General features: G+C 38.2%; 3 protein-coding genes and 1 long non-coding RNA gene across 4 annotated transcripts; 2 read left to right on the top strand and 2 right to left on the bottom strand.

Moving 5' to 3' along the window:
• Nucleotides 1-120: 120 nt before the first annotated feature.
• Nucleotides 121-1692, bottom strand: LOC135643345 (BAG family molecular chaperone regulator 1-like). Its single transcript, XM_065160179.1, has 4 exons — nucleotides 1272-1692; nucleotides 904-1160; nucleotides 682-828; nucleotides 121-616 (listed from the first exon to the last, which is right to left on the bottom strand). Exons 1-4 carry the CDS (start codon nucleotides 1495-1497, stop codon nucleotides 263-265), a joined length of 984 nt encoding a protein of 327 aa, XP_065016251.1. The 5' UTR covers nucleotides 1498-1692; the 3' UTR covers nucleotides 121-262.
• A 4018-nt stretch (nucleotides 1693-5710) lies between these two features.
• Nucleotides 5711-8565, top strand: LOC135642425 (uncharacterized). Its single transcript, XR_010497975.1, has 2 exons — nucleotides 5711-8168; nucleotides 8261-8565. It is a non-coding gene; the product is annotated as an uncharacterized LOC135642425 (long non-coding RNA).
• A 1284-nt stretch (nucleotides 8566-9849) lies between these two features.
• Nucleotides 9850-21366, top strand: LOC135642006 (probable transcriptional regulator SLK2). Its single transcript, XM_065157745.1, has 9 exons — nucleotides 9850-10651; nucleotides 10738-10869; nucleotides 12943-12991; nucleotides 16196-16410; nucleotides 16502-16570; nucleotides 16821-16921; nucleotides 18689-18782; nucleotides 18889-18958; nucleotides 20493-21366. The coding sequence occupies exons 1-9, from the start codon at nucleotides 9995-9997 to the stop codon at nucleotides 20711-20713; spliced, it is 1608 nt and encodes a 535-aa protein (XP_065013817.1). The 5' UTR covers nucleotides 9850-9994; the 3' UTR covers nucleotides 20714-21366.
• A 117-nt stretch (nucleotides 21367-21483) lies between these two features.
• On the bottom strand, nucleotides 21484-24709 carry LOC103990512 (F-box protein PP2-A13). The gene is made up of 3 exons (XM_009409682.3): nucleotides 24083-24709; nucleotides 23762-23880; nucleotides 21484-22075 (listed from the first exon to the last, which is right to left on the bottom strand). Exons 1-3 carry the CDS (start codon nucleotides 24401-24403, stop codon nucleotides 21643-21645), a joined length of 873 nt encoding a protein of 290 aa, XP_009407957.1. The 5' UTR covers nucleotides 24404-24709; the 3' UTR covers nucleotides 21484-21642.
• Nucleotides 24710-24959: the final 250 nt, after the last annotated feature.

Below are 24959 nucleotides of genomic sequence, written 5' to 3'. Positions count from 1 at the left end.
GCCTAAATGATGGGCTTATATATAGTCAATGAGAAGAGCCAGCAGTACAAAACCACTGTCATCAAGCTTGTGACCTTCTATGGTGTGTGGACAAGCAATGCTAAGGAGTATGGGCTGTCCTTGTTTACCTTCAAATGGTAGATAGCGCACAGCTATTATGAGTCCATTTATTTCTCGTGGATCTATGCACAGAGACTAGTAGTAGGAAGCGTTCTTCAAGATGATCTCACCATTAGCAGCAATGCATGCATGCGTCGGAAGCTCAGAACAGCTCCCAGTCGAGCTTGGCATGGGGAGTGGACGAGGCGGCCGGGGTGGGCGTGGTTGTGGATGGCATGAACAGGGAATCGAACGTTTCCCAGTTCGTCGTCACCACCACCGGTTGCTGCGGCATCCCATTCTGTGGTTGCTGCAAATGCATCTTCTTTTGCTGCATTTGCGGTCGAACCGGATTCTGTGTGTCCCTCATTTGCTGTTGATGATGATGCGGTTGGTGACTCTTCTGGTGTGGCCATTGCGGCTGCTCCTTGGCCTGTGGACGACCATTCGCTCTCGGCATTGCGTTCTTGATCTTGATGGCATCCAGTGTCTCCACGTACCTCTGCACTCGCTTGATCTGTTCCACGCAAGGGATCGATCAGCAACCGATCAAATGAGTAGACAAGGGGATGATTGATCCACCTGCATTCTCCTCTGCAGCTTGACATCCCCGTCGGCGACGATGGCGTCCAGCTTTATCAGCTCGTTCATCAACGATTCGATGAGATTGGTCACGTCGTTCTCCGCCACCCTCCCGCCTTTGCTCACGATCGCATCCAACGCCGACACCTGATCGATCAATGGAGATTAGTCTTTGGGATCGGGGCAAGGGAAGGGTGGGCGCAACGGTGGGTGTGGGATTACCTTGGAGGCGAGCCGATCGACCTCGAGGCAGACGGCGGAGATGGACTTGGTGGCCTTCTCCATCTTGTCGGCTTTGCGCACCTCGAGGAGGCGCTTGGCCTGCGCCGTGGGGTCTTCCACCAACACCACCTTCGACTTGTCCTTCACCCCGGCGTGGTCCAGGAACGCCGTCGACTCCCTCTCCTTGTCCTTGTACAACAGCTTCATGTCGAGCGGGTGCAGCCCCGTTCTGGCCGACAGCGCCTTCTTCAGCTCCCCTGCGCGCCGCGGCCACCACTCGTTCAATCAATTCGTCGACCACCTTACGCGGACCAACCGCCGCAGGAAGAAGAACAAGAAAAGTCCCCAGGGAACGGCCGAGTTCTTACCGAAAGTGGCCTGAGAGCTGACGTAGGCCTCGTGGTACACGGCGCCGTACTTGACCTTGACGCGGATGGTGGGGACGGGAGCGGCCGCCGCGTCGGCGTCGGGGTCGCGCTTCTGGACGAACATCCCACCCGGCCTGACCTCCCACTCCGCCGCCTTCTCCGCCTCCGGCGACTCCTTAATGGGGCTGAACGCCGCCGCCGCTCTCCCGCCTGTCCTGGACCGCATCTCGCTCTTCGGATGTCCGAAACCAGCAAACGGATTCGCCCGCCCTCTAATTCATCAAGACGAGCTACAATTTAGACCAAGAACGAAAAGGATTTTCTTCTCCAAGCTCCGGATTCTTGCTACTTTGCTTGAGAAGAAGATGAGAGAGAGGGGAAGAGGAGGCGAAGGAAGGAAGGAGATACGGGATGGCGTTGATGGAGAGGCGAAGAGAACGGCAGGGAGAGAAGCCAATATTTATAGTAGGTAAAGAAATCGGGAGCGACATAACAACAAACAACTCGAGCGCAAATTGCAACACCGAACGGGTCGCACATCACCGCTACGCAACGAAACCGTTATGTTCGTAACGAGACCGAAACGCTTTGTCGCATCGCCCGTTCTCTCTTCCTTCCTTTCCCTTTCGTTTGCTTTCCGCCACCTATCGGTATCATTCATTATACCGGAACGTAACCGATACGACGATAAAGCGGCAGCGACGACGCTTTTCTTCCCCGCTCTGCGGGACCCGCCGGGATGACGCTCCCCGTCTACCTGCCTTGTGACTGCAGGGGGACGGAGCCCATCGCGGGACCCATGAGAGACGGGCGTCGCGGGCCCCGCCGCCACCGACAGTCCTCGAGCTCGACGCGGCTCGGCGCCGAGCCGCGTTTCGGAGCCTCAGCAGCCGTCCGATACACAGAAAGCGACGGTGCACCGTACGGCGCGGCGCGAGAAATCGACGCCAAGCCGAAGCTGATCTCATCAAGCAAGGAAACAAGAAGCAAAGATGGGGCGTCTAATGGCCTTATCATATGGAAAGGGAAGGTGAACTTTCCCTGTCACGTCTCGATTTGCTACACAGAAAGAGAGTCGATTAATGGAGGTTTCATCCGTCAAATGGCGTGTAGAGAGCACATAGGAAAAGTGTGTATGAATCGGAGAGGGATGGGGTGCGCATGCAGCGCCGGTGGCACGTCAATTGCACTGCGAGGACAAAAAGGGTTGGGTGTAACGTCGACAGGCCGTCTGATGACGATCCTGCCGTTGTCATAAGATCGCGATGCATCACCGGCGTTGATATTGAGAAACGGTAATAAGACATGGGGAAATTATTGGATGATGGCAAATTGGTGAAATGTTATTTTCGTTGGGGTGTTTCTCTTTTTTCTGCATGAGCTGAAAGGACCACTAATCACTAATTATTTGCTCATGGCAGATTATTCTCGTTATTTACATGCTTAAGGTAGTCAACGGACGGTTGTTAAGTAGTTAATATAGTTTATGGGTCAAATAAAGCTTGCTTTTAAGGTGGTCAACTACACATTTTCTTTGAGGTGATATCATTAATTAAACTAAGAGCAACCCAATATTATTGATTATTTTGTATATTTATAAAAAAAATCTGATTTTATGCTTAATAAAAATTAATAACATCGTCATCATCATATATATTGTAACATCACATTAGTTTCACATCGAAAATGGACAATGTGTATGATTGACTTATATGAGTCTGATGAGTGTATTATGTTAACTCTCGCTTAAGTATTTTGGTCCGTGGTTAAAAGATCAAAATGGAGTTATTGACCAGTTGGCTTATCAAACTCGGGTGATGATATTTGGTATCAGAACCGACCTAACATTTGGGCATGAGCCACCACTTAGTTAAACCTCACATGCACTATGCTAGGGTTCGATTTGAATTATGTTAGGTCTTTACGATGACATCAAGATAATTGACAATGACATCTAGCTAAAAGTCTCATAGATACAAAGAGAGAAATAACTCTTTCTAATATAATTTTTACTTTATAAAACTGGTATTTAGTTGAAATTATTTTAAGAATTAAAAGAATCTTATCATAAATGCCCCATTGTTACTTTATAAAATCTCAAATCTATTTTTTATTCGACACTACAAAATATACTCAGAATAAACAATTGATTAATCTTGAATCTATATTCAAATTAAACAACTAAAATATATCATAGCACAGAATCTCCATAGTAAAGATGTCTAAATTTATACTTTATTTATTTGTCATTACTGACCAATTATTAGAGGTTGGTAAACATTCACGAGTCATTTGCCGTCCAAAAAAAAAAAGAAAGAAAGAAAGGTGAGAGCTAAAAGTCATGAATACAAATAAAAGAAAACAAAAAAGATAAAGACATGGGAGATCACTTTAACATCTTTTGCATCCACTCAAGCAAATACCTCAACTAGTCATCTTATCCTCCACAAAATATATTCTCATGTCACAAAATCTATGGTTGTCTCTTAGAATAATGCATGTCTGAAAGCAAAAAATAAAAGTAGATTCATCCATGATCCCATGCATGATTAAGATACATAGATTGGCATATTTAAAGCTGGATTAGGACCATCATCCACAACACCAAATTGTAATGATATTATTAAGTAAGATGATATTGGAATATGCTTCTTCCATCATATTGTCTGTATAATGTGCATGCACATTAAGATTCAATGAATGATAGAGACAAAGTTAAGCTTCTTCTCATACCATTAGGTCATATTTCTCCATCTTTGACCAAAGTTGCTTGGGAACCTTCATAAGAACCAAGTGAGCCTCCACTTCCATTATTTCCTCTGCAACTTGCAAAGAGATATCAAACCAGCCAGCAAAAGAAAATGCCAAGAACACAATCAACCATAGATTATTGTCATGGTGTTCCTCTTCATGCTGTGCATGCATTTAAAACCATAATCTGAAATAAGGTTGAATGCTGACTTTGGATATTCTCCTTAAAAGGAGAGAAGAAGACACTCTATCTCCTGCTATCACATTTCTTTTGCCAATTGATGAACATATGTTTACCTACAAACTCTTTGGATATTACCATCAAAACAGGAACTAGAAGCTAAAGCTTCATGCACACTCGAGATCCAATCTGCCCAAAGTCCTCCAAGAAAAAAATTGAGTTGAAGATTGATCAGATGCATACAAAAAATGTTCACAAAGTCACTCTATGTAATTCTCATCTGATGTCAGTATGAAGAATGGTTAAGATGAAGCTTTCAACTTTTGTTTGGTGTGTATAATATAGGGTAGTTGGATGCTTCATGAATCAACTGCTAGTGGTATTGGTGGTGAGAATGGAATAGCTTGTGAATGCATGCATGCCTTACCAAACATGTAGAAGACATTAATTACAAGTATTGTCTCTTTAGCATGTTAGAAAGAAACCCTGACAACTTAGGAGTCCTCCCACTCCTTCTATCCATTCCACACATCAACAAATATAAGGTGAGAGAAAGGAAAGACCACATAAACTGATCTCCAACCAGGCCTCATTTTGGGGGCCAATAATTCATTATTCCTTTGTTCTCGAGTGACCACAAACCATTCCTTGCTTCTCATGTTGTACAATTCAATCAAGTTTGAATATTATGATTTGGTATTAATATTAGTATATCGAGAGTTCGAACCTACGATAAAAAATATTGAAATCTAAATTAATACGATCATCATATGATTAATTTTAATTTTTTGACATCCTCGTATCGAATGTAATCGTCGTTATTAACTTATTAAACTTAAACAATTAGGTCTGGAGAATCAAAACAATGAGACAAAGAATAATAAATGGTAGGTAGTTTGATTCCAAAATTGATACAAGGTGATGAGTCACATTGAGCCATCCATTTTGAGACTCCATAGAGACATTGGATTATGTATTGAATGCCTCAGAAGATGATATCACATTGACATGAACATACCAACTAAATACCCCAAAATCATTTGTTTGCCGACATTGATATGACAATTTTGACCAAAGATCATCAAACATAAGAGAAGCATTGGAAGTATGGATCATTGCAAAAAGTACTACTCAATGAGGTTATAGAATGATCTTATGTTGAACACAGTGTGTATGAGTTGAGTTGAAAAGTTGAAATTAATTCACCCAAATCAAATGTGAAAAAGAAGGCAAAATTGCATACAAATCCTCAATATTGACATTAATATATTTTGGAAATATTACTTACATATATTCTTTATAAATTAGTAATTTTTATTATTTTGTTTTTTTTGTAAATTTAGTTTTAAGAATTAATAAGTTAAATAATCAGCAAAAGTGATAAAAGGAAAAATTTAAATAATTTCAAATTTGTAGTGTCGTTTTTGTTTTCGATTTTCTCGAGATCGAAAACTGTTTTCTGTTTTCAGAACTGTTAAAACTGTCTTCTGTTTCCTCCAAACGATAATTAGGAAACGAAAACACGATTGTTAAAATGCTCGAAGCATGTTTTCTAGGAAGTGTTTCCTAACTTTTCGTAGGGCTCTATCTCGACGGCGCCGCCCTCCTCGCCTCACTCTCGCTCCGATTACGCTGCTGTTTCAATCCCTACCCATCTCCCCATTCGATCTTTCTCTTTACTTGTTGTTGATGTATCTATTAGTTGATCGATTGCTGCTTTCCGAAGTTCTATTGTCTGTAGCCATATGCAACATGGATCATAACAGTAGAACATTTGCCCCTATTTGATGGCCTTTGGTTTGGTTACATGTTCCAAGGGCTTGTTTTTGCTGAAAATTATAGATCTTTTATATATGAGATGCTGTGTATTATGCTTTTGGACATGGAAAAGGAAATTGGTTGGGCATGATTTTGTGTTTGGTTGCCCAATAAACCTATGAGCTTCAGTTAGAAGAGCTTGGTCTGTCAAAATCATATGCAAGGAAGGCAGAAGAAAACTGTGATGGTTGGTTATCATCTCATAATTGTCCTTTAGTTCCTAAAATTTACATTCACTGACTCGGGACAATGGTTATCCTTTTTATTTATGCAAGTCAAATTTATAGTTTCATGTTTGTTTGCAGTCTTCTTTGTGGTATGCAATTCGTAGGGAGGATGCAATTGTAGTTCTCAGGTAATTTTCTGTGGATATGAACCAAAAGGAACTAAAGGGAGATTGAACAATGTTAATGCAAGAGGTGATGTAGAATGGAGTAGAGAAGTAGAGAGAGAGAGAGAGAGGGGAAGAGAAAGAGAAGTGTGAGACTAGAGAGGAGAATAAAAGGCTAGAAGAGAGAAGATGCAATTTTTTTTGTTCAGATCTGAAGTGTTTCATCGATTGACAAGCTCTACTATTTATATGGGTTTGGAGCCTTAGTACAATCAATGAAGGCAATGATTCCCAAGAGTAATCTCATAGAGAACTTATTTGCCTTTTAGAAACTTAAAACGTGACTTCTAGGAGACCTAAATAGCTTACTACAGTTGAGAAGAAAAAGAGTGCGCTTAATACAAATCTAGAGTCCCAAGGTTAGCACCTATGAAGGTTCTTTATTTTTCCACACAACTCTTAGAGTTTTTAGGTTAGGTAATTGATGATTTTTTATTTTTTTTCTTTGCCTAGAATAAACTCTTCTAAAATCCTTTATAAACTTAGATGGTTCTCCATCAAGAGGGTGCCCGGGAATAATTTGCTTGAGCCTCACTTTCATCTGAGCATATTGTTCCTCTTATCTTCCGACACTTGTATGTTTGAAGATCTCTAGAAAGCCTGAGCTTAATCTCCAGCTAAAGTCTGGCTGTGCAAACAAGATTAGGCTTTTCCGGTGCTTTTTGTTTGTTTTTATAATGATCGCTGAAGATGATCCACATTGATTTGGGATTTCCTTATTGAATAGTTCAATGGCGATTAGTAGCCAAGTGGGAGTTGGGGGGTTTAGGAAGGTCATCCGGGCCAATGGAGATTCTGTATTGGTTTGTTTCAATTAAATGATTACCCTGATAATGCTGCATTCTTGTGTTCTTTTCATTCTTTATGGTGATGTACTTTGAGCTTGTATTTTGTATCAGTTCCCGCATAAGTGCTTTCTCAAAAGTAAAATGCATCATGTATACTGTATCTAGCTTTTTAGTATTATTTAAGTATTGAATATTCCTTTTGGTTAATTAAAGGAAAGATTGAGCAAATGTTTGTTTTTGCAGTACAAAGACAATTAGTTTATTGATTGTTGACATATTTTGTTCATATTATTCACCTATTCTTCATTTTTTTGTTGCTACATTATCGTGCACTTATTTGAAACATGAAATAAGATAACCATCTCTTTGAATAAAGGAGTTGTGAACCTCAAAACTATATGATGTGGTGCAAATTCAGTCACTCTCAATGTTATTTCTGGTAATTTTTTCATCCTTGAACTATATAACCCGATAAACCAAGGTTTATTTCACATATTGATAGGAAGTCAAGATTTTGGTGCAACACCATTCTAGAACAAGATCATATGATTAATTTGTAGACACATCTAAAGTACAGAGGTCATAGTTACCTAGATTTAACCTCATGCAGAATATGCAACACTTAAGCTTATTAATTCTTGTGCATCATGTCTTTTTATGGCTGAAAATGCTTTACAAAATAATTTTCTTGTACATGACTCACCTGAAATTTGGAATCTGTACTAACGTTATATTGCTGAAATGATCCACCTCACATTTTTCATGACTGAAAGGTTTCGAACCACTTTTGGCTATGCAGAGTTTGAAATTGTCTGAGCATATAAATGAAGAAAGAGAAGCAGCAAAACGGGTGAATCAACCATAACACTTGGAAAAATGCTTGTCTACATGCTTGATTAATTTGTTCTTGGGTTTCTTCGGTGGGGTATACTTAGAAAAAGAGATATTTCTCGTGTGTATGTGCACAGGTGTGGATGTGTGCATGTCTGTCTTGTCTGCCCATGAATCAGGTGGGTTGCTATATCATCATGCAAGATCTAACTTGGATTTTGTTTTGCAGTGAAAATTTAGGAAAGAAAACTGATAAAGAAGTACAACAAACTTGTACCTTGGCGTTTGCCCGAAAATCTTGCAGTTTTCTTAATCGCCTGCTTCATTCTTCTCAAGTTCATCACTTGCTGGAAAGCTCGAATCATGCTTTGAAAAGAGGTGGAGACAAAAACACGACTAGAAAATGTCACTGTATGCCCCATCAGAGATCTAGCAATAGTGCACAAGAACAAGGATTTGTGGTTTTGCTCCAAAACAAATGTCTCTGTTTATTTCCCTGTCAACTGAAGAACAAATGAATTCTCCTCCTGTCAACTGATGAAACATTTTGACTACATGCTCTTGTGTTCAACAAGCCTGAACTAGTGGAAGTTATGATCAAAGAATATTTGGTCAACTTGATCAGCTGCTATCTTTTTGAAAGAACATTTTGGATGGTTGTCTATGTTGTGTATTTACTCACTAGATTGAAACAGATCCAGGCAAAACTAATTCCTTGGAAAATGTAGTGAAATGTTAGCAATGCATTATATATATATATATATATATATATATATATATATATATATATATATATATATATAATTTAAAGCTAACAAAGATCAAAATCTGACTGGAGATTCTGAAGTTGGTTGAAGGTTCGATGTGGATTCAAAATATTTAATGGAGAGATTAGATTTTAGAATCCACACCATTAAATAATAATAATTCGTGGAAATTATGCATCATATCATATCTCACCAATCTTTTGTGGAGTGATAATTAGAAGATCGTATAAATGTACTAAATTCTTCTAATTTAAAATTCTGGGATAAATTTATCTCAATCTAATTACAAGATTATTCGTGGAAAACATACACCGTAATTAGAAGATCACTCGAACGTATAGATAGATCTCATAAACCCTGTAATCCAACCTTCTCGGATTACAGTCGATCTAAACATAACTGCCAATCCCATATCACTACCGTCCGCTAGATCCTCGCGATTCGTGCAATAACGTCAGAACCGTGCATATAAATTGGTTGCGATCCTCGGCTCCTCCGCGACAATTACCGATCGCGTCCTACGGCACCGCCCACGGCCAAGTCGGAAGCGGGGAAAGGGCAACGGGGCGAGAACTCGCGTCGTCGGTTTGATCCTCCTCTTATGACAATCTCGCCCCAGTTTGTGCGGCTTTGGTTTTGTTTTCTCTTGAACCTTTTTTAGATTTCTTCCTCGTCCGTTCTTGATCGAGCATGGACGAGTTGGGGGGTTTGGTTTCTTGCTGACTGGGTCTGTTCTTGGTGGTATAATGCTTTAGTTGCCGTCTCGGAAGCCGGCCTGATGGCGTTCGAGATAATTACGGCTCGAAAGGCTTTTTCTTGAAGGATTTCTCTAGCTCTTTGTGTTGGATCTTCTTGGTATTATGATGCTTTTCTTTGCCTTCTCGGAAGCGTTTTGAGGTAGTTAGGGCTCTTTCTTTCGTTTCTTGAAGCAGTTTTTGGCTTTTTTGTGTGTTTGATCGTTTCTGTGGTTCGTCTGCGTTTGAAGTCATTGTTCTCATTGCTGGAGGGTTTGGTGTTATGACCCTTCCTTGGGGGCTCTTATAAGAAAGAGAGACGCTTGCCACCGGATTTCTTCCTGGTTCCTGGATACCAATCGGCCCATCCTCCTAGGGAAGGCGGTGAACAGAACCAAGCCCCAATTCTGAACTTATCGACGGAGAAGAGGCACCTCATACTCAGACCTGTGCCTGTTAGACATGACCGGCTGTATCCTCAATAGCGCGGGAAACTCCTCCGGGCCTAGTGTTGGGGCAAGCTCAATAGTCAATGACGCCAACTCGGCTCTCTCTGGGACACAGTTGCAGCGCAGCGTCAGCATCAACAATGAGCCGTGCATGCGCCTCCCAGCCTCACCCATGTCATTTTCATCAAACAGCACATCAGATTCTTGGGTGATGGATGGCTCCATCATGCAGCAGAGCCTGGGTAGCGAGCATGCACGCAAGCGAGCTGCATCGAGTGCCATATCTGAGATTATAGCACAGGCACCTGACGATTCAGTGCATATTTCAAAAAAAGCAAGGCTTGATTTGAAGGATGATATCATGCAGCGGATGGTGATCCAGCAACTGCTGCAGGGCTCAGAGCCAGAGCCAGAGCTGCATGGTCATCAGAATCCGCAGCTGCATGCTATGTTACAACAGCAGAGATTAACCCAGCTTCAACAGCACATGATGCAGTCTTTTCCGCAGACTCAGCAAGCACCTATCACCTTTCAACAGCAACAACAGCAGAGGAACCATTTGCAGCAGCGGCCTGTTGAGGTAGCTGCCCCTGCCAATCACAATTTTGATGTGAAGAAAGGTTCTTGTCGAGTGATGCAGTATTTGTATCATCAACGGCATCGCCCAGCTGTGAGTTCATTCTTTTCTACAAAATGCTGAATTTTCAAAGTGTTTGACATGTTATAATATGCTCTAAACCCAATTCTTCTGTATAGGATAATTCCATACTATACTGGAGAAAATTTGTTGCAGAGTATTTTGCACCACCAGCTAAGAAAAGGTGGTGTTTATCATCGTACAACAATGTTGGCAACCATGCTCTTGGTGTTTTCCTGCAGTCAGCTAAGGTTAGTATCTGATTATCTGAATTCTTATATATTGTGTACCAAATTTTGTGTCAGCATAAACCATGGATGAATAGCGATCCCCAGTTTATAGTGGTCCAACTGACACACCATTTGGTCATCATCATGCATCTGACCGCTTGGAGAATTTGAAAAGAATAGTAGGGTGAACAAGGAAGTGACCTTGAAGCAATACTTTCATCATTTTTTTTATGCTGTCACTGATAAACTAGGATGTCACGCAATTCAATTGGCCATTGCTGGTGGATGCTGATCCTAAATTGTATGATTTATCTTGACATTCTGATGCTGTGAATATTGGATCATTAGTCCTCTAGAGTCATTAGAGGAATCAATTTACCCCTATTATTATTATTATTATTATTATTATTATTATTATTATTATTATTATTATTATTATTATTATTTTCTAATAATTTGTGCAAGGTCTGTAAGATCAATATAAATTATAAAATGGATGTCAGCTTTGGGATTTAGGATTGAAATTAGCAGGATTGTCCATGCCAGATTGTTGGATTAGGATTGTTAAATATAAGCTTAAAAAAAAGTAAATGGAATATTTTGAAATTAAATATGCTGGAATGCTGTTTTTAGAATTTTATGAAGGCATTTCCTGGGGAGCATATATGCAATTTGAAAATTTTGTAAGTGTAAAATGTATGATGCCTTCTTTAGGAGCAGAAATGTGGAAGATTGTATATATCATCTCAAACAACCTTCTGTGTGTTGCCATTTTATCAATATATAGAAAGAGATATATTTTGCCGATGCCATTCTTAAACACCATGTTGATGGTTGGACCCTCATAGTTTAAGTGACAGTTTAGATCTGATGAACTGAGGATGGGACGAGTCCCTTTAAGATTATAATTCCTGAGGATAGGTTGGCATATACTTTTGCTGTTTTGCATATACTTCCCACCTTTGTCTTGTTTCCCTGAAAACCCACTCTCTCTTTTCTTGTCGGCAAGTGAATACTGACAAGCAGTGATTGGCAACTGATGTAGCATAATTGACAATGAGGAGAAGGGATTAGAAGTTTTTATTTTCTTTGCCAAACTTGAGATAGTGACTTGTTCCTTCACTTTAAAATTAACGATTCATTGTATTATGTCATTTTGGTAGTGAAGCAAGCAGATGTAGATCTGCATCAACCAACTTGGTGAACCATGTTTGTGCTTTAATTATTGGTTTCTGGGTCAAAGGTCAATTTAAAAGTAAATTTGTATCAACTAGAAGAGATATATCTACGTAAACAGAAGGTCCCACCACATACATTGAACTTGACTGGGGTTAGATACCATGGATCAATGCACCAAGTTAGCCGAATAGTTTGTCAAGGTTTGATTGCAGAGGAATGCATTCTTTCTTTTCACTTAGGGATGTTGATTTTGATCCAATAGATATGCCCAAAGAATAAAATTTAACATGTTCATAAAGTAAACAGGCTTGTTCTAGAATGCAGAAAGAGACCAAAGAAGATTTGGATAGAAATAATAAGTGCACAAAAGGGTCCATGAACTGTTTAGTTACCTCAAATTTATTGGCATTGCCCTTACTAGGGCATGGAGGGGAAGGACCATGAGGTTCACTCTAGAAATGAGACTTGGTTAGAAAGTATTATTGGTTTTTGGGAGACTTTTGCTTCTACTATTTGCTGGCCAAAAAAAAATGGGGCAGGGGGAAATACATTGAGTGATCATAAATGATTTTTATTTGAGCTGTAACAGTTGTTTGTTGATATTGATGTTTGTATGTGAAAACTCATTTTGGTTTGTCGAAATCTGCTTTCTAGATGGTAAGCAGAAACTAGTATGATTATGGTAAACCTGTGAATTTTTTTTTTCTCATTTGATTTTCTTTCTTGTTCTTATTGATTTCTTACATTTAATTTTGTAAAACTTTTGTTACTTCTAATGTTTATGTATAATAATAAAAAAAGAAAATAAGGCAAGAAGATATAATGAGATCATGTTTATAAGGACCAGATGATGAAAATTTTCCATCTTTGGTGATAGAGCATGACTTTTTTGTACACTTCTTTTTCTTGTTGCAGGGCACATGGAATTGTGATCTTTGTGTTGTGAACTCTGGAAAAGGATTTGGTTAGTGGTTATTTTTAAACATATTCTTAGAATCCATGCATCTTGCCAGTAATTTGATATTTTTCTGTCACAAGGTTTTTTATGGCAGCTTTTTTGTTCTATTGATGTACAAATATGTTACACCATTTTATTTAATGGCATTTTATGTCTTGTTCAAATGCAGCATTAACTAAGTTGCAAAAGATAATGTTGGACATGTCTTTTCTAGTAGTTAGTGCTGAGACGAGGGTGAGGGTGGGGAGGTAGAGACTTGCATATGCTCGTCTCATTTCTCCTCTTTCCAGATTGTAATTGACATGGCTGTTTTATGATCCCTTTTGAATCTTTGTAATCCTGTCATGGTTTTTTCTATGTTGTTTATGCTTCTTTGAATGTCTAAGTAAGGATGAATGCTTTTTGTCTTGTTTGTGGCAACAAGCTCTAGATTTCGTTGATCTTAAAGTTCCATTTCTTAGACATTCTTGTAGTGTTTTCTTGTGAAAGTAGCTTTAAGAAAATAAAAAATAAATAAAATATATGGCATAGTTCAAAATTTTGAATGTTGGACTTGTACCGTTTGTTCTAGATAGATCGGTATGCATTCAGTACATGCCAACATATCATCACATGGTACACCGACATATGAGTTTGCACTATGAAGGTATGAGGAGGATGAGGAAGGGAGGGGGGGGTGGAGGAGGAGAGGAGTGAATGACGAGGTTGAACAATCTAACGATGGCATGAGGGCTAGCAAGCAATACGAGGCACGGTCCAAGTGAGATGAGAGAAGCCCTAAAGTGTAGGTTCGTGACCCTTTTTTTTTAGTTTGTGACTTGTTAACTGATATAACACTACCAATACGGGTCCCACGCTCAGATGAAAAAGGTGGTGAATTGCGTTAAGTCATTGATAATTAGCATAAAACTATGTCAGATCTTATGAATATGGATTTTAACTGATTTCAGTATAGAGTTAGGTCGTCAATTGAAAGTGACACGATAAACCTTGTTCACCTATGTGTTTCAAATTGTAAGCGATAGGCTAGGAGGTTGCCTGGAAGTGGTCCATCACATTGGTGCTTGGTGCCAAGTGAACCCTCATTGTTTTGGACCAATAGGAGTAAAAAAGTTAGTCTAAAAATAGAGGTTGGGTTAGCAACCTGGAATATATGGACACTTCCAGGGAAGAGATTAAAATAATAAACACTATAATTAAAAGAAGAATAAATATTATTTGTTTACAAGAGACTAAGTAGCTAGGAGAAAAATCTAGAGAGATAGATAGTACTGGATTTAAAAATTGGTATACTTAAAAAGTTAAACACAGAAATGATGTAGAAATTATTATTGATAAGGATCTTAAGAACAATATTGTAGATGTAAAAAGATTTGAAGATATAATTATAGTTCTAAAATTTGTGAAGGGACAAGATATTTTGAATGTCATTAGTGATTATGCCCCTCAAGTCGAAAGAGAATTTTGGGAAAGCTTAAATAATATCATTTAAGGAATACTTATAATTGAAAAATTTATAATTGGAGGAGATTTGAATGATCATATAGGGAAAACATATAGTGAATATAAAGGGATGAATGTGGGCTTTGGTTATAGGGAGAGAAATGAAGATGGTGGTATGATTTTGGATTTTACAACTTTGTATGATCTTATAATTGTAAATACTCACTTTAAGAAGAGAGAAACATTTAATTACTTACAAGAGTGGTCATAGTCAAATAGATTTTTTTTTCACTAGAATAGTGGAGAAAATTATTTGTAAGAATTGTAAAGTTATACTTAGTGAAATTTTGATGAATCAACATAGGTTGATGGTATTAGATATTTATTATAGAAAATGAAAGAAAAAAAAAAGATAGTAGAAAATTAAATAAAGATGACATATAAAATTATTCAAATTATAGAGAAAATTAAAATCATTAGCCATACTATGAAACTTTAGGAAAGAGTTATCGAAAGTAAGATAAGGTTTAAAATAAATATATCTGAAAATCAATTTGATTTTATGCTTAGAAGATCAATCATGATAGACCTCCCTGGTGTATATTTTTTGTTGATGATATTGTCTTAGTTGATGAGAGTATAAGTGAAATTAATTATAAACTTGATCTATGGAGGCAAGCCTCAGAAACTAAAGGTTTTATATTAAGTAGGACTAAGACTGAATATATAAAATATAATTTTAGTGATTCTAGAAATAGATAAGAGAATATAGTTAAATTGGATGGACAAAAAATACTTTTAAGTAAAAGTTTTATATATCTTGAATCAATTATTCAACAAGATGGAGAGATCGATGAAGATATTATTTATAGATTAAAAACAAGATGGTTAAAATGACTAGGTGCGTCAAGAGTCTTGTGTGATCATTGGATACCTTTGAGATTAAAAGAAAAAATTTATAAGACAGTTGTGTAACCAACAATGTTTTATAAATATGGGTGTTAGGTAGTTAAAAAAAATATATACAAAAAGTTTATGTTGTCGAGATGAGAATGTTGAGATGGATGTGTGAAGTTATTGAGAAAAATAGGAAAAGAAATATTTTTATTCATGAACAACTAGGTATCGCTTCGATAAAAGATAAGTTAAGAGAAAATTATTTAAGATAGTATGAACATGTGCTAAGGAGACATCCGAATGTGGTAGTCAGGAGAGGTGAAATAATTAATGTTAGTGATATGAGGAGAGGCAGAGGAAGACCTAAAAGGATTTTAATAAAAACTATAAATAAAAATTTAAGTACTCTAAACTTGACTAAATATATGATTTTTTACAGATCTCAATGGCTGCAAAAGATCCATGTAGCAGGCCTTAAATAGTTGGGACTTACGGCTTTGTTATTGTTGTTATTGTTGACTTGTTAACTGATACAAAATGGAGAACTGGGTAGATTGAGCAAGAAGCCCTCGAGCATGTGTCAATTAAATCTTGGACATGTAAAACTTGATCCCATGTGGATTGTTATTTTAGGTTTTCAAAATTTTCACTTCTCATGGAAATGCAAGTTTAGTTAGTTGCAAAATGTTTAGGTTTTGTATTTATTTCTATTCATATAACTATATCCATACCATTACTCTGCATATTCCTATCTATTTCATTGGTAAATATTTCACTTTTGGTTTAGTCAACATTAATTTTTCTCTAGATTAAATTTTTTTATTGATATTCTTTGTTGATTTATATAATTCCATCTTTTTTTGTTGGCAGAGGTTACTTTTGGAATACTTCCTCGATTTTTCCAAATTAAATTTGAAAGTGGGCTTGTTGATGAAAATTTGTTTCTTGGCATGCCACGTGAGTGCCATTTGTCTAAAGGATTCATTGTGATGGAGTATGACAAAGTGGCCCTTGAAAGTGTTTATGAACATTTACGTATTGTTCGTGAAGGGATACTTCGAGTTATATTTACTCCAGAATTGAAGGTTCCAAATTGAATTTGTCTCTCTTGGTTTTTCTTTACATATTTTGTATGCCCAAAAATATTTTTCTTAAAACATCTGTATGATGATTTAGATACTATCCTGGGACTTCTGTGTTCAACGTCACGAAGAATTTCTTCCTCGTAGAGTGCTAGCACCCCAAGTACGTGGTTTATTTGCATGCATAAGGCAGTGCTCATTAGAATTATTTTTATATTTTAATATAAACTGTTATTTCTAAGACATTGGCTTATCTATGATTTTTTACTTGTTTCAAGTTTTTTTTTGAATTTTTTAGACATATCAACTTAATTAAGAATTTTAATTTTGTCTCTTGTGAAAAATGTTTTGTTGGACTGAACATTTTACATGGGTGTATCCATTTCATCTTACCATGATAATTTTTTTTCCAGGTTGACCAATTGTTGAAAGTTGCACAGAAATATCAAACTTCTGTAAACAAGAATGGATCTGCCAGAGTCCCACATCAAGAATTGCAAGCCTGCTGCAATTTGTAAGCTAACTCATTATTTGATATAAAGTACCTTTAAAATGAAAATGTCTGTGATTCAGTTAAAAATTAAGATGCTGAAAGCTTCAAGGGAAGATCCAAAGAGTACTAGATAGCTTATTTGTCACCTTATGAACATGGCCTGTTTCATGGTTTTATCATGTAATTAATCTTAAAATTTGTTACCTCCCTTTTCTTAGTAATGGTTATATGCAATTACTAAGAAAATAGTTGCATTTTATATTAATTGTATATTTATAGTTAGAACATATTGTTGTTGCACCGCTAAGATGTATTGTCATTTTATTTTCCAGTGCCCTTTTGGCATGACACACTGTACCATCCAGCATAAGCTATAAATTGCCATAGCCAACATATGTTGGCACCTTCAGCATGGGTTTGTTGATGTGTGCCAATACTTTTTTGGCATAGAACATTTTGACCTATGCGGACACATTGATTGGCATGATATTCTTAGACATCAGATTGGTTGACTGTTAAAAACTAGAATTTCATGTGAAGAAAAATCACCTTATGTTTTTGAATAATTGGTGCATGGACCTATTAGCCTGTGGTAAGCTAAATCTTCACATGCTGTAGCTTCTCCATATATGATCTTTTCTTATTAGTAAATGAGATTGGTGTTACAAGCCCTTATTATGCATCGAAACTGATATAAAAATTTGAAAAGACCATATTCTAAGCTAAATAAACTGATCAAGAAAATGAGATCAAAGAAGTTAGTAAAAAACAAACTACTTGGAATATTTCAAATATAATGCCTGATACATTTTTCTTCTATTTGGTAACCGTAGTTTGACAATTACATGATTGATAATTGTCCATGTCACCCTTGGTTTGTTAATATTGTTTCCTTTAACAAGAATCTCCTTTAACATTATGATATTTAGCAACTAGAGTTTCTGATTCTGTTTTTCAGCTTATTATTGTATCTTGAATCTGATAAGTTGATCTGTGATTGTTAAACTTGGTAGATTGAATTTGTTAATGCTGTGTCCTGACACTGAATTTTATTATATGACATGTCATTACTTGTAGACATGCTGTTCTGAATTAGATAGTAACTTACAAATTGGAACAATTTTAGAAGTTACAGCAGTGACATATTCATTAGAACTAGAATCTACACAAGTTGGATTATCTTAACTGGGTTAGAAATTTTCTATGAATAATGTGTTCCATTCTTTAGCATAGAAACATGACATGGCCCATAAGATGCAAATTTATTTGTCTATGACTTTTTTTATTAAGCGAGATCTTGATGAATGCTCTCATTGATATTGTCATGATCGAACTGGATAAGATATCATTAATTATAATATCTCCCACTTAAAGGATTAATGTCTTTGTCAAGGACCAACACAACTCAAGATCAAATCTCATGTGATGCCTAGACCAATGGTGGTTCTATATCATGACAGTTCCTCTAACTCCACTCATGGATAATCCGTTTTCTACCTGAGCTTCTTTTCATGTCCAATACTAGATCGACCTTGATACCATTTATCATGATCCAACCTAATGAAATAACTGACTAATTAACTTATTGAGTCGGAAAGCTGATTGAAAATATTTAAGCCCAATTTAATAATAATTTTTTATTTTATCACACTTCAAGTACAGTTTGCTAGTTTTAGTCCAAAATTTGCATTACCTTTACTGTCCATTTTGTTTGTGGTGTGCTGTATCAGTTAGTTACTATGACTAACATTTATGACCTCCAGATCTGAGGCATTTTTTACTTCGCAGGTTTACAAAAGCAGGTCATCAGCTAACAAGAAATTTGGAACTACAATCAATGAATGAATTAGGGTTATCCAGGAAATATGTACGGTTCATACAGGTAATTAAGAAATTATTTTAGTGGTCGATCATATAATTGAGAGCATCTATTCTCTCTGTTTGTGTATTTTGCCACATTGTCTTTAATTAATGTTTTGTGTTGACAGATATCTGAGGTGGTAAATAGCATGAAAGACTTGTTTGATTTTAGCAAGGAGCATTACAGTGGACCTATAGGTACAATTCTTTATAAACTTAGGTCTGATAGACGCATATGCTATGGTGAGAATTCCAATTCTATTGTTGAAACTTTGCTTTTAATGTTCCACTAGTAGCACAGAGTGCTTCTCTTGCTACAGAAGCAGCATCTTATATTTTAGGCTTCTTAATTTTGTTCGAGTGTCTTGTTTCTTTTGGTATATCTTGCAGTATTCACCTGACTTGTGATAATCCACAACAATTTTAGAACTCTTTATTGATATACCTTCCGCTTGTGCATACTTGAGTGGCTTAAAACCAGATTTATTTTTATTTGACTCAGCAGTTCAGACCTTACTTCACCTACTTATGACCAAATCCCATTTTGTGGATTTACATAAAACATGCCCAACATATATAATTATAGTTTATTAGCTTGATTACTGAAGTCAATTAGAAGACAAGCATCTGTTCTGTATATATACCTTTAACTTAACATAGTTAAGGGGATAAAGCAATAATCCTAATCCAAAGTTTATCAGGAAGTTCAGAAGTTAATGATGTCTGTACAATTGTTAAGAATTTTGAAGAACTGTTTCAGAAACTACAAAGATGCTTTCATCAGGATGCTGACAGGATAAACTTAGGGGTCATGCTGATTAGGCTCATGATCTGTCAAGATGTTCTATGGTCGGCCTTTTAGAAAATGCTGTACTAGATATTGAATTTGTTTATCTGATCAAGTTTGAGTTAACGATACTTTATTTATTTTATAATTCAAAATTTAAGTGAATGAAGGTATACTTGGAGAACATGCTTAATCACATATTTTAAAATTCAGAAAAAAAATAAACCATCATCAGATAATGTGGTGGTATGCTTTGCAGAGGGTAGCTGAAATGAGAATTTGGTTATAGGTTGATCATTGATGAACCCTACAACACGGTGGCAAAATGAGTCCCTTGTACCTACCATCGATGATATACTTATGTAAGACCAAAGAACTAAAAATGAATATCTCAAGAAAGATTGGTACTGATTAAAAGCTCAATTCATGAGGTGATTCTTATATGAATAAGTCAATTGAGTTGCTACTATTATGAGGTTATGTTAAATATTTCACCATTTTAGTAAAGATTTTTGGCACTACTGATTCAGTATTTTGTTCTACTTTTCATCCCAAGGCATGGCGTTGCCTTGCAAAAAAGGTTATTATGATGTTTAGAGATTCAGACAGTTTGTTCCTCGTGCACACATTCCCCCCAACAACCACACCCCCCACACCCCCGACCCCCCCCAGTCTTCAGTGCTGAATCAACCATTGCTTTCTGCAGCTCGGCTCGTACTCTTGGGGCTAATCTGGACATAATGTATGCCACAAATTGATCAATAAACTCCTTTTCTTTCTTTTTGTTATAAAGCTCCAAGATGTAGGTTCTAGCTGGGTTGTTGCATGTTTCCGCTTGGATCTAGTGAAATAGTCTCCCTACTTATCTGTGCATTTAGAGACTACTGCAGAAAGTAGATCATGTTTGAAAGCATTTTGTAATTTTATGGTTATCATCTGCTGCAGAGAGCTTAAAGAACTATACAACTCAGGCTGCAGCCTACCTCCAAAGGCAAAAATTGCAGGAGATGGACCAATCAGTTGCGGTTCACAGTCTGCCATCTGATCAAAGCATGCTGAAAAGGCATGGGCGTTCATCCAGGGTTAGGCAATCATATGAACAACAAGTTGGTGTCCAGACATGTCCCTTCATGACAACCGAGCGAGCGCGAGACCAGACCTACTGAGTGGTACTCCCAACTTGACTCAGATCATTGTTCGACAGGAACAATTGGGCCAACAAGAACAACCTATGCAATTTCAGGGTTCAGCTTCATCAATTCAGGTTAATGCCTGCGTTGATAGTATCTCGGGGCAGCATCACCAGCCATCATATGGTTGCTTGCTTCCACAGAACAGTCTGCATTTCACCCAGGTGAACCAACAACACTTGCACCAAAATGCAACTCGAGAAATGATAAATAACAACAAAAGAAGATCACAGCAGAACTCCCAGTACAAATGGTTCGGTAGCTGCAGAGGTAATCGGATGCGGCATTCAAGTCAGGATGAACCCTGGGTCTGTCGGAAACGGAACCAAGTTTTCCAATATGCACACTGGCATGGCTGCTAGTTCGATAGTGACAGTATTAACTCGAGTGGAGTTGATCCAGAACGCGGTTCTTGCAGAAGTGGACCTCATTGCCGAAGATTTTGAGCATGGAATGTTCCATGGTGACTTTAATGGCATGGGTGATGGACGGTTGGGATGCTCGAGAACTGTAAAATTTCATATAGTTAGTATACCATTTGAGTAGTTAAACAGTTGCGGTAGCATTTGGTATATTTAGAACCTATAGTTTGCTTGCTGACAGTTTTGAGTTTTGTCATCGAGAATTCGTGCCGCCAGTAATGATTCTTTTGTAGCTTGAACTTCTACTATGTATTTAGAACATTGCTTTTTGAAGGTGATTAGATATTGCTGCAAGAAGCATCACTTTCTTCATTCAATGTTCGCTTTTAACCCAAAAAATTGGAAGACGGATAAAACATTAAAAGGGGAAAAGCCTCATCATCCTTCACATTACAACATCAAGACGGTAGATATGTATGTACAGGACACCACCACCATCTGCTGGGACGACATGATGCGCCTCCCACGGCAAAGCTACAAGAGCTACAAGAGCGGGCAGGATGCAGTCGGCAGACCGACGAAGCCCTGCGGCCATATCAAAACTGAGTCAACGCAGAGACCCCCTTTAGTGTGGGTGCAGTCGATCTGCGTCATCGAGAACTTAACTCCGGTGGGTGCATCTGAGCTTCTCGAGACAAAATCCCCCACATGGTAGTGGATCCAACTTCCGGGTTCGTCCAAGTAGCACTTGGATTGAGCGAGTTGGCCATCCGAGGTTGATAGCGTAAACCTCACGGGCTTCACATCCCATCCGTGGATGTGCTCAGGGCTACAAACCCGACGGCCGAGCCGTTTGGTGGCCCTTCCTAAGTGAAGTCGGAAGTATAAGCTGTATGTGCCCTCGGGGAAGCAGAATTCCACTTCCCCACGAACCTCCAGCCACCATATCTGATGAAGATATGCCACCGTCTGAAACCTACATGAACAAAGTGCTTCATGTCATTTACCTTCTTCTATACATAATGATGAAGTGTTTTAATTGGCAAATCAAGCATCTAGTAAATGACAGAAAAATAATGAATGATGCATTACGGATCTTAACAATGCATTACTCCTCATCTTGAGACAATACATTTGGAAGGAAAATGGCAAGTATGCATACAGGACCATTCAGAGAAAAGAAATATCTCGACATACGAATCTAATATACTACCGAGTGTCATCGTTGAGATATCTGGACTGATTAATGCATTGTTGCAGAAATGAAGGTTAATACATTGTTGCACAAGTGAATAATCTCATATTTATGCCCACGGATGAGCATCATGTATGTTATTTGATGTAATAAAAATTTCTTTTAAAAAATAAACTTGAGTGACTACGCTGTCAACGAAAATACATTAGAGAAGTCTACAAAACATATCTCAGCAAAAGGAAACTGTTTTGACAAAGGCTTGCTGCTTTGTCATGATACAATATCTCCTCAGAGAAACAAAGCTTTTGATTTCCTCCATATGCTTTCAACAAATGTCACCTTTATTTCAATTTCTTTTTGTGTTGACAGACTACTCCTTTATAAAAGGAGGAAAATGTGGCAGCAGGGAATGTGTCATGTTAGTCTCATGTGGCAAACCATTTCTGATTCTTTGGTTATTAGTCAACAAATACCAAAAAATGAGATTGGTGGTAAAGGAAACAAGATAAAATGAGACATGATCCTTCTCCTAAATCAAGAAACCTAATTGGCAAATGGCAAGCAAATCAAACAAATTCCTAATGTCAAACCACCACACCCAAATATGTGCTAGAGGAAAGGCTTAAATAACATGGTCTACAATTGCAATGGGATAAATGTACAACATGGCAGAAAAAATAGTGGGAACATGAGAATTAAGGAGAGGGTGCAGAAACGGAAAAGGTTTAGCATATGGTCAAACTGCGGACTGCATAAGAGAGACAAGGAACCACTGTTACCACAGCAACATACTCGATAGATTCTGATATGTTGTTGTATAAGCTGATAATAACAGTCAGCTGATTCAAGTAGAATCAAATAATTCAGTACCAAGATTCAATACAGTTCAATCTTCAGTTATCTAAATAGACGAACCCAAATACACACGAATACGCCTTTGCGATACAAACATAGCTTTCAAGAATACATGAACAAACATAATACACAAAAATGTAAGACTCATTCCCAAATTAATCTTCATCCATCCGTAATTAATATTTCTTACTAATATCTTTAATTGATTTACTACTTAATCAATGTCCAAAGTCACTGATTTATGTTTAGGAGTTAAGCTTCTTGATTAATGGCCTAAATTAAATTCTCTCCAGCAAGTACTCTTTTCTAATTAATCCCTTGTGTTGCAATCTCTCTCCCTAATAATAATCAAGAAATTCCTGGACATCTCATTAATAATACAACCATGCTTAATGAAAAAAGAGAGATTGTAATATACAAGTAATATACATAACTAAATTAAGGTTGCAAATGTATTGAACTTTATAAGAACAAATCCATGAGACCAGCCAGATTATGCTTCAAATTGAACTAAAATCATGTGAGTCACTCACTGAAGTATGTCTCCGAGGAGACATCCCAGTGGTTAAGGTGCTCAGTGGTCAAGCAAACACAAGAAGGAGAGGCATCTACCTAGATTCTGCTGTTGGAATGAAGTTCCAGTATCTCCTATCACCAATCCCTGTTATCGACAATGCCTTTGAAGATATCCACATACAAATCAAACCCCTCTTCTTCTCCAGGCAAAATTCCTGCATATTTCCGATCCATCAACAAGATAAAACTCAGAATCTATGGTCCAGTCATCAAATTTTGTCGCCGAATCATGCAAAAAATTCCTCCCTTTATGCATAGAACTAGAGAAATTCGCATGATGTTCTTATCCAAACAACAATTCGAGGATGATACAAGAGCCAAACGATGAAAAGGAAAAGGAAAACGATACGCCCGTACCATGTTTGCCCCACCGAAGGCATTACGGCGACAGAGCAGCGCGAAGATCTCTTTCTTGCTAAGCCTGCGGCCCTCGGAGTTGTCCTCCCCCGACGCCTTCCCCAACAGATACCTGTAATTTCTCGGCAGCTTCGTCTCCCACACGAGGTCAGCCGACGCCGCCCCACAAAACGTGCGGCAGAGCCGCGCGAGCCGGCAGATCTCCGCCGGCTCGAGCCGCAGCATGATCTCCGCCACGCAGCCCTCCGGTAGGGTGCCAAGCCCCGTCAGGCCGCCGCTCACCCCCTCCGGCCCCGAGTCGCTCGACATCCCAGCTCCCATCGAAAGAACCCCTAACCCTAAACCCGCAACTCCAACGCTCCCCCTCACCACCGCAGAAACCGCTGGCAAGGAGCGATCTTGAGGACTAATTGGGGCGGGATCGGTAGAGGGTGAGGGATTTGGAGGAGAGGAGGAGGGCGACTCCGGATCGCTTCGTGGACGGCGGCAGATTCATGGGCAGGAAGAGGAGGAGGAGGATGAGAAACCCACCATCCATTCCAATTCACGCGACCTCGCGGGCTTCCCCGTTTGGCTTCTGCAGCCACCAATTCTACCGTTTCTGGCTTCAACCTCTGCGACAACTCTCTCTCCCTCTCCCTCTCTCGCCGCCTCTTCTATTTATTGCATTTCTTGCCATGTAGAATATACATAAATAAATAAATATATATGTAAATTATGTATTTTTATATATTTATTTTCTAAAAAAAATCCTAATAATCTCTTATTTGATAATTAATCGAAACACTCGGATTATTCAAATTTACGTGTGATAAGGATTGAAAAGAACTGTTAATATAAATGGATTGAAAAGAACTTTGTGCTATCTTTCACATCT

The sequence above is a fragment of the Musa acuminata genome, chromosome BXJ3-7 (assembly GCF_036884655.1).
Source record: "Musa acuminata AAA Group cultivar baxijiao chromosome BXJ3-7, Cavendish_Baxijiao_AAA, whole genome shotgun sequence".
Lineage (NCBI taxonomy): Eukaryota > Viridiplantae > Streptophyta > Magnoliopsida > Zingiberales > Musaceae > Musa > Musa acuminata.
The sequence above is the reverse complement of the archived record's forward strand: the minus strand, read 5'-3'. Positions and strand labels throughout refer to the sequence as shown.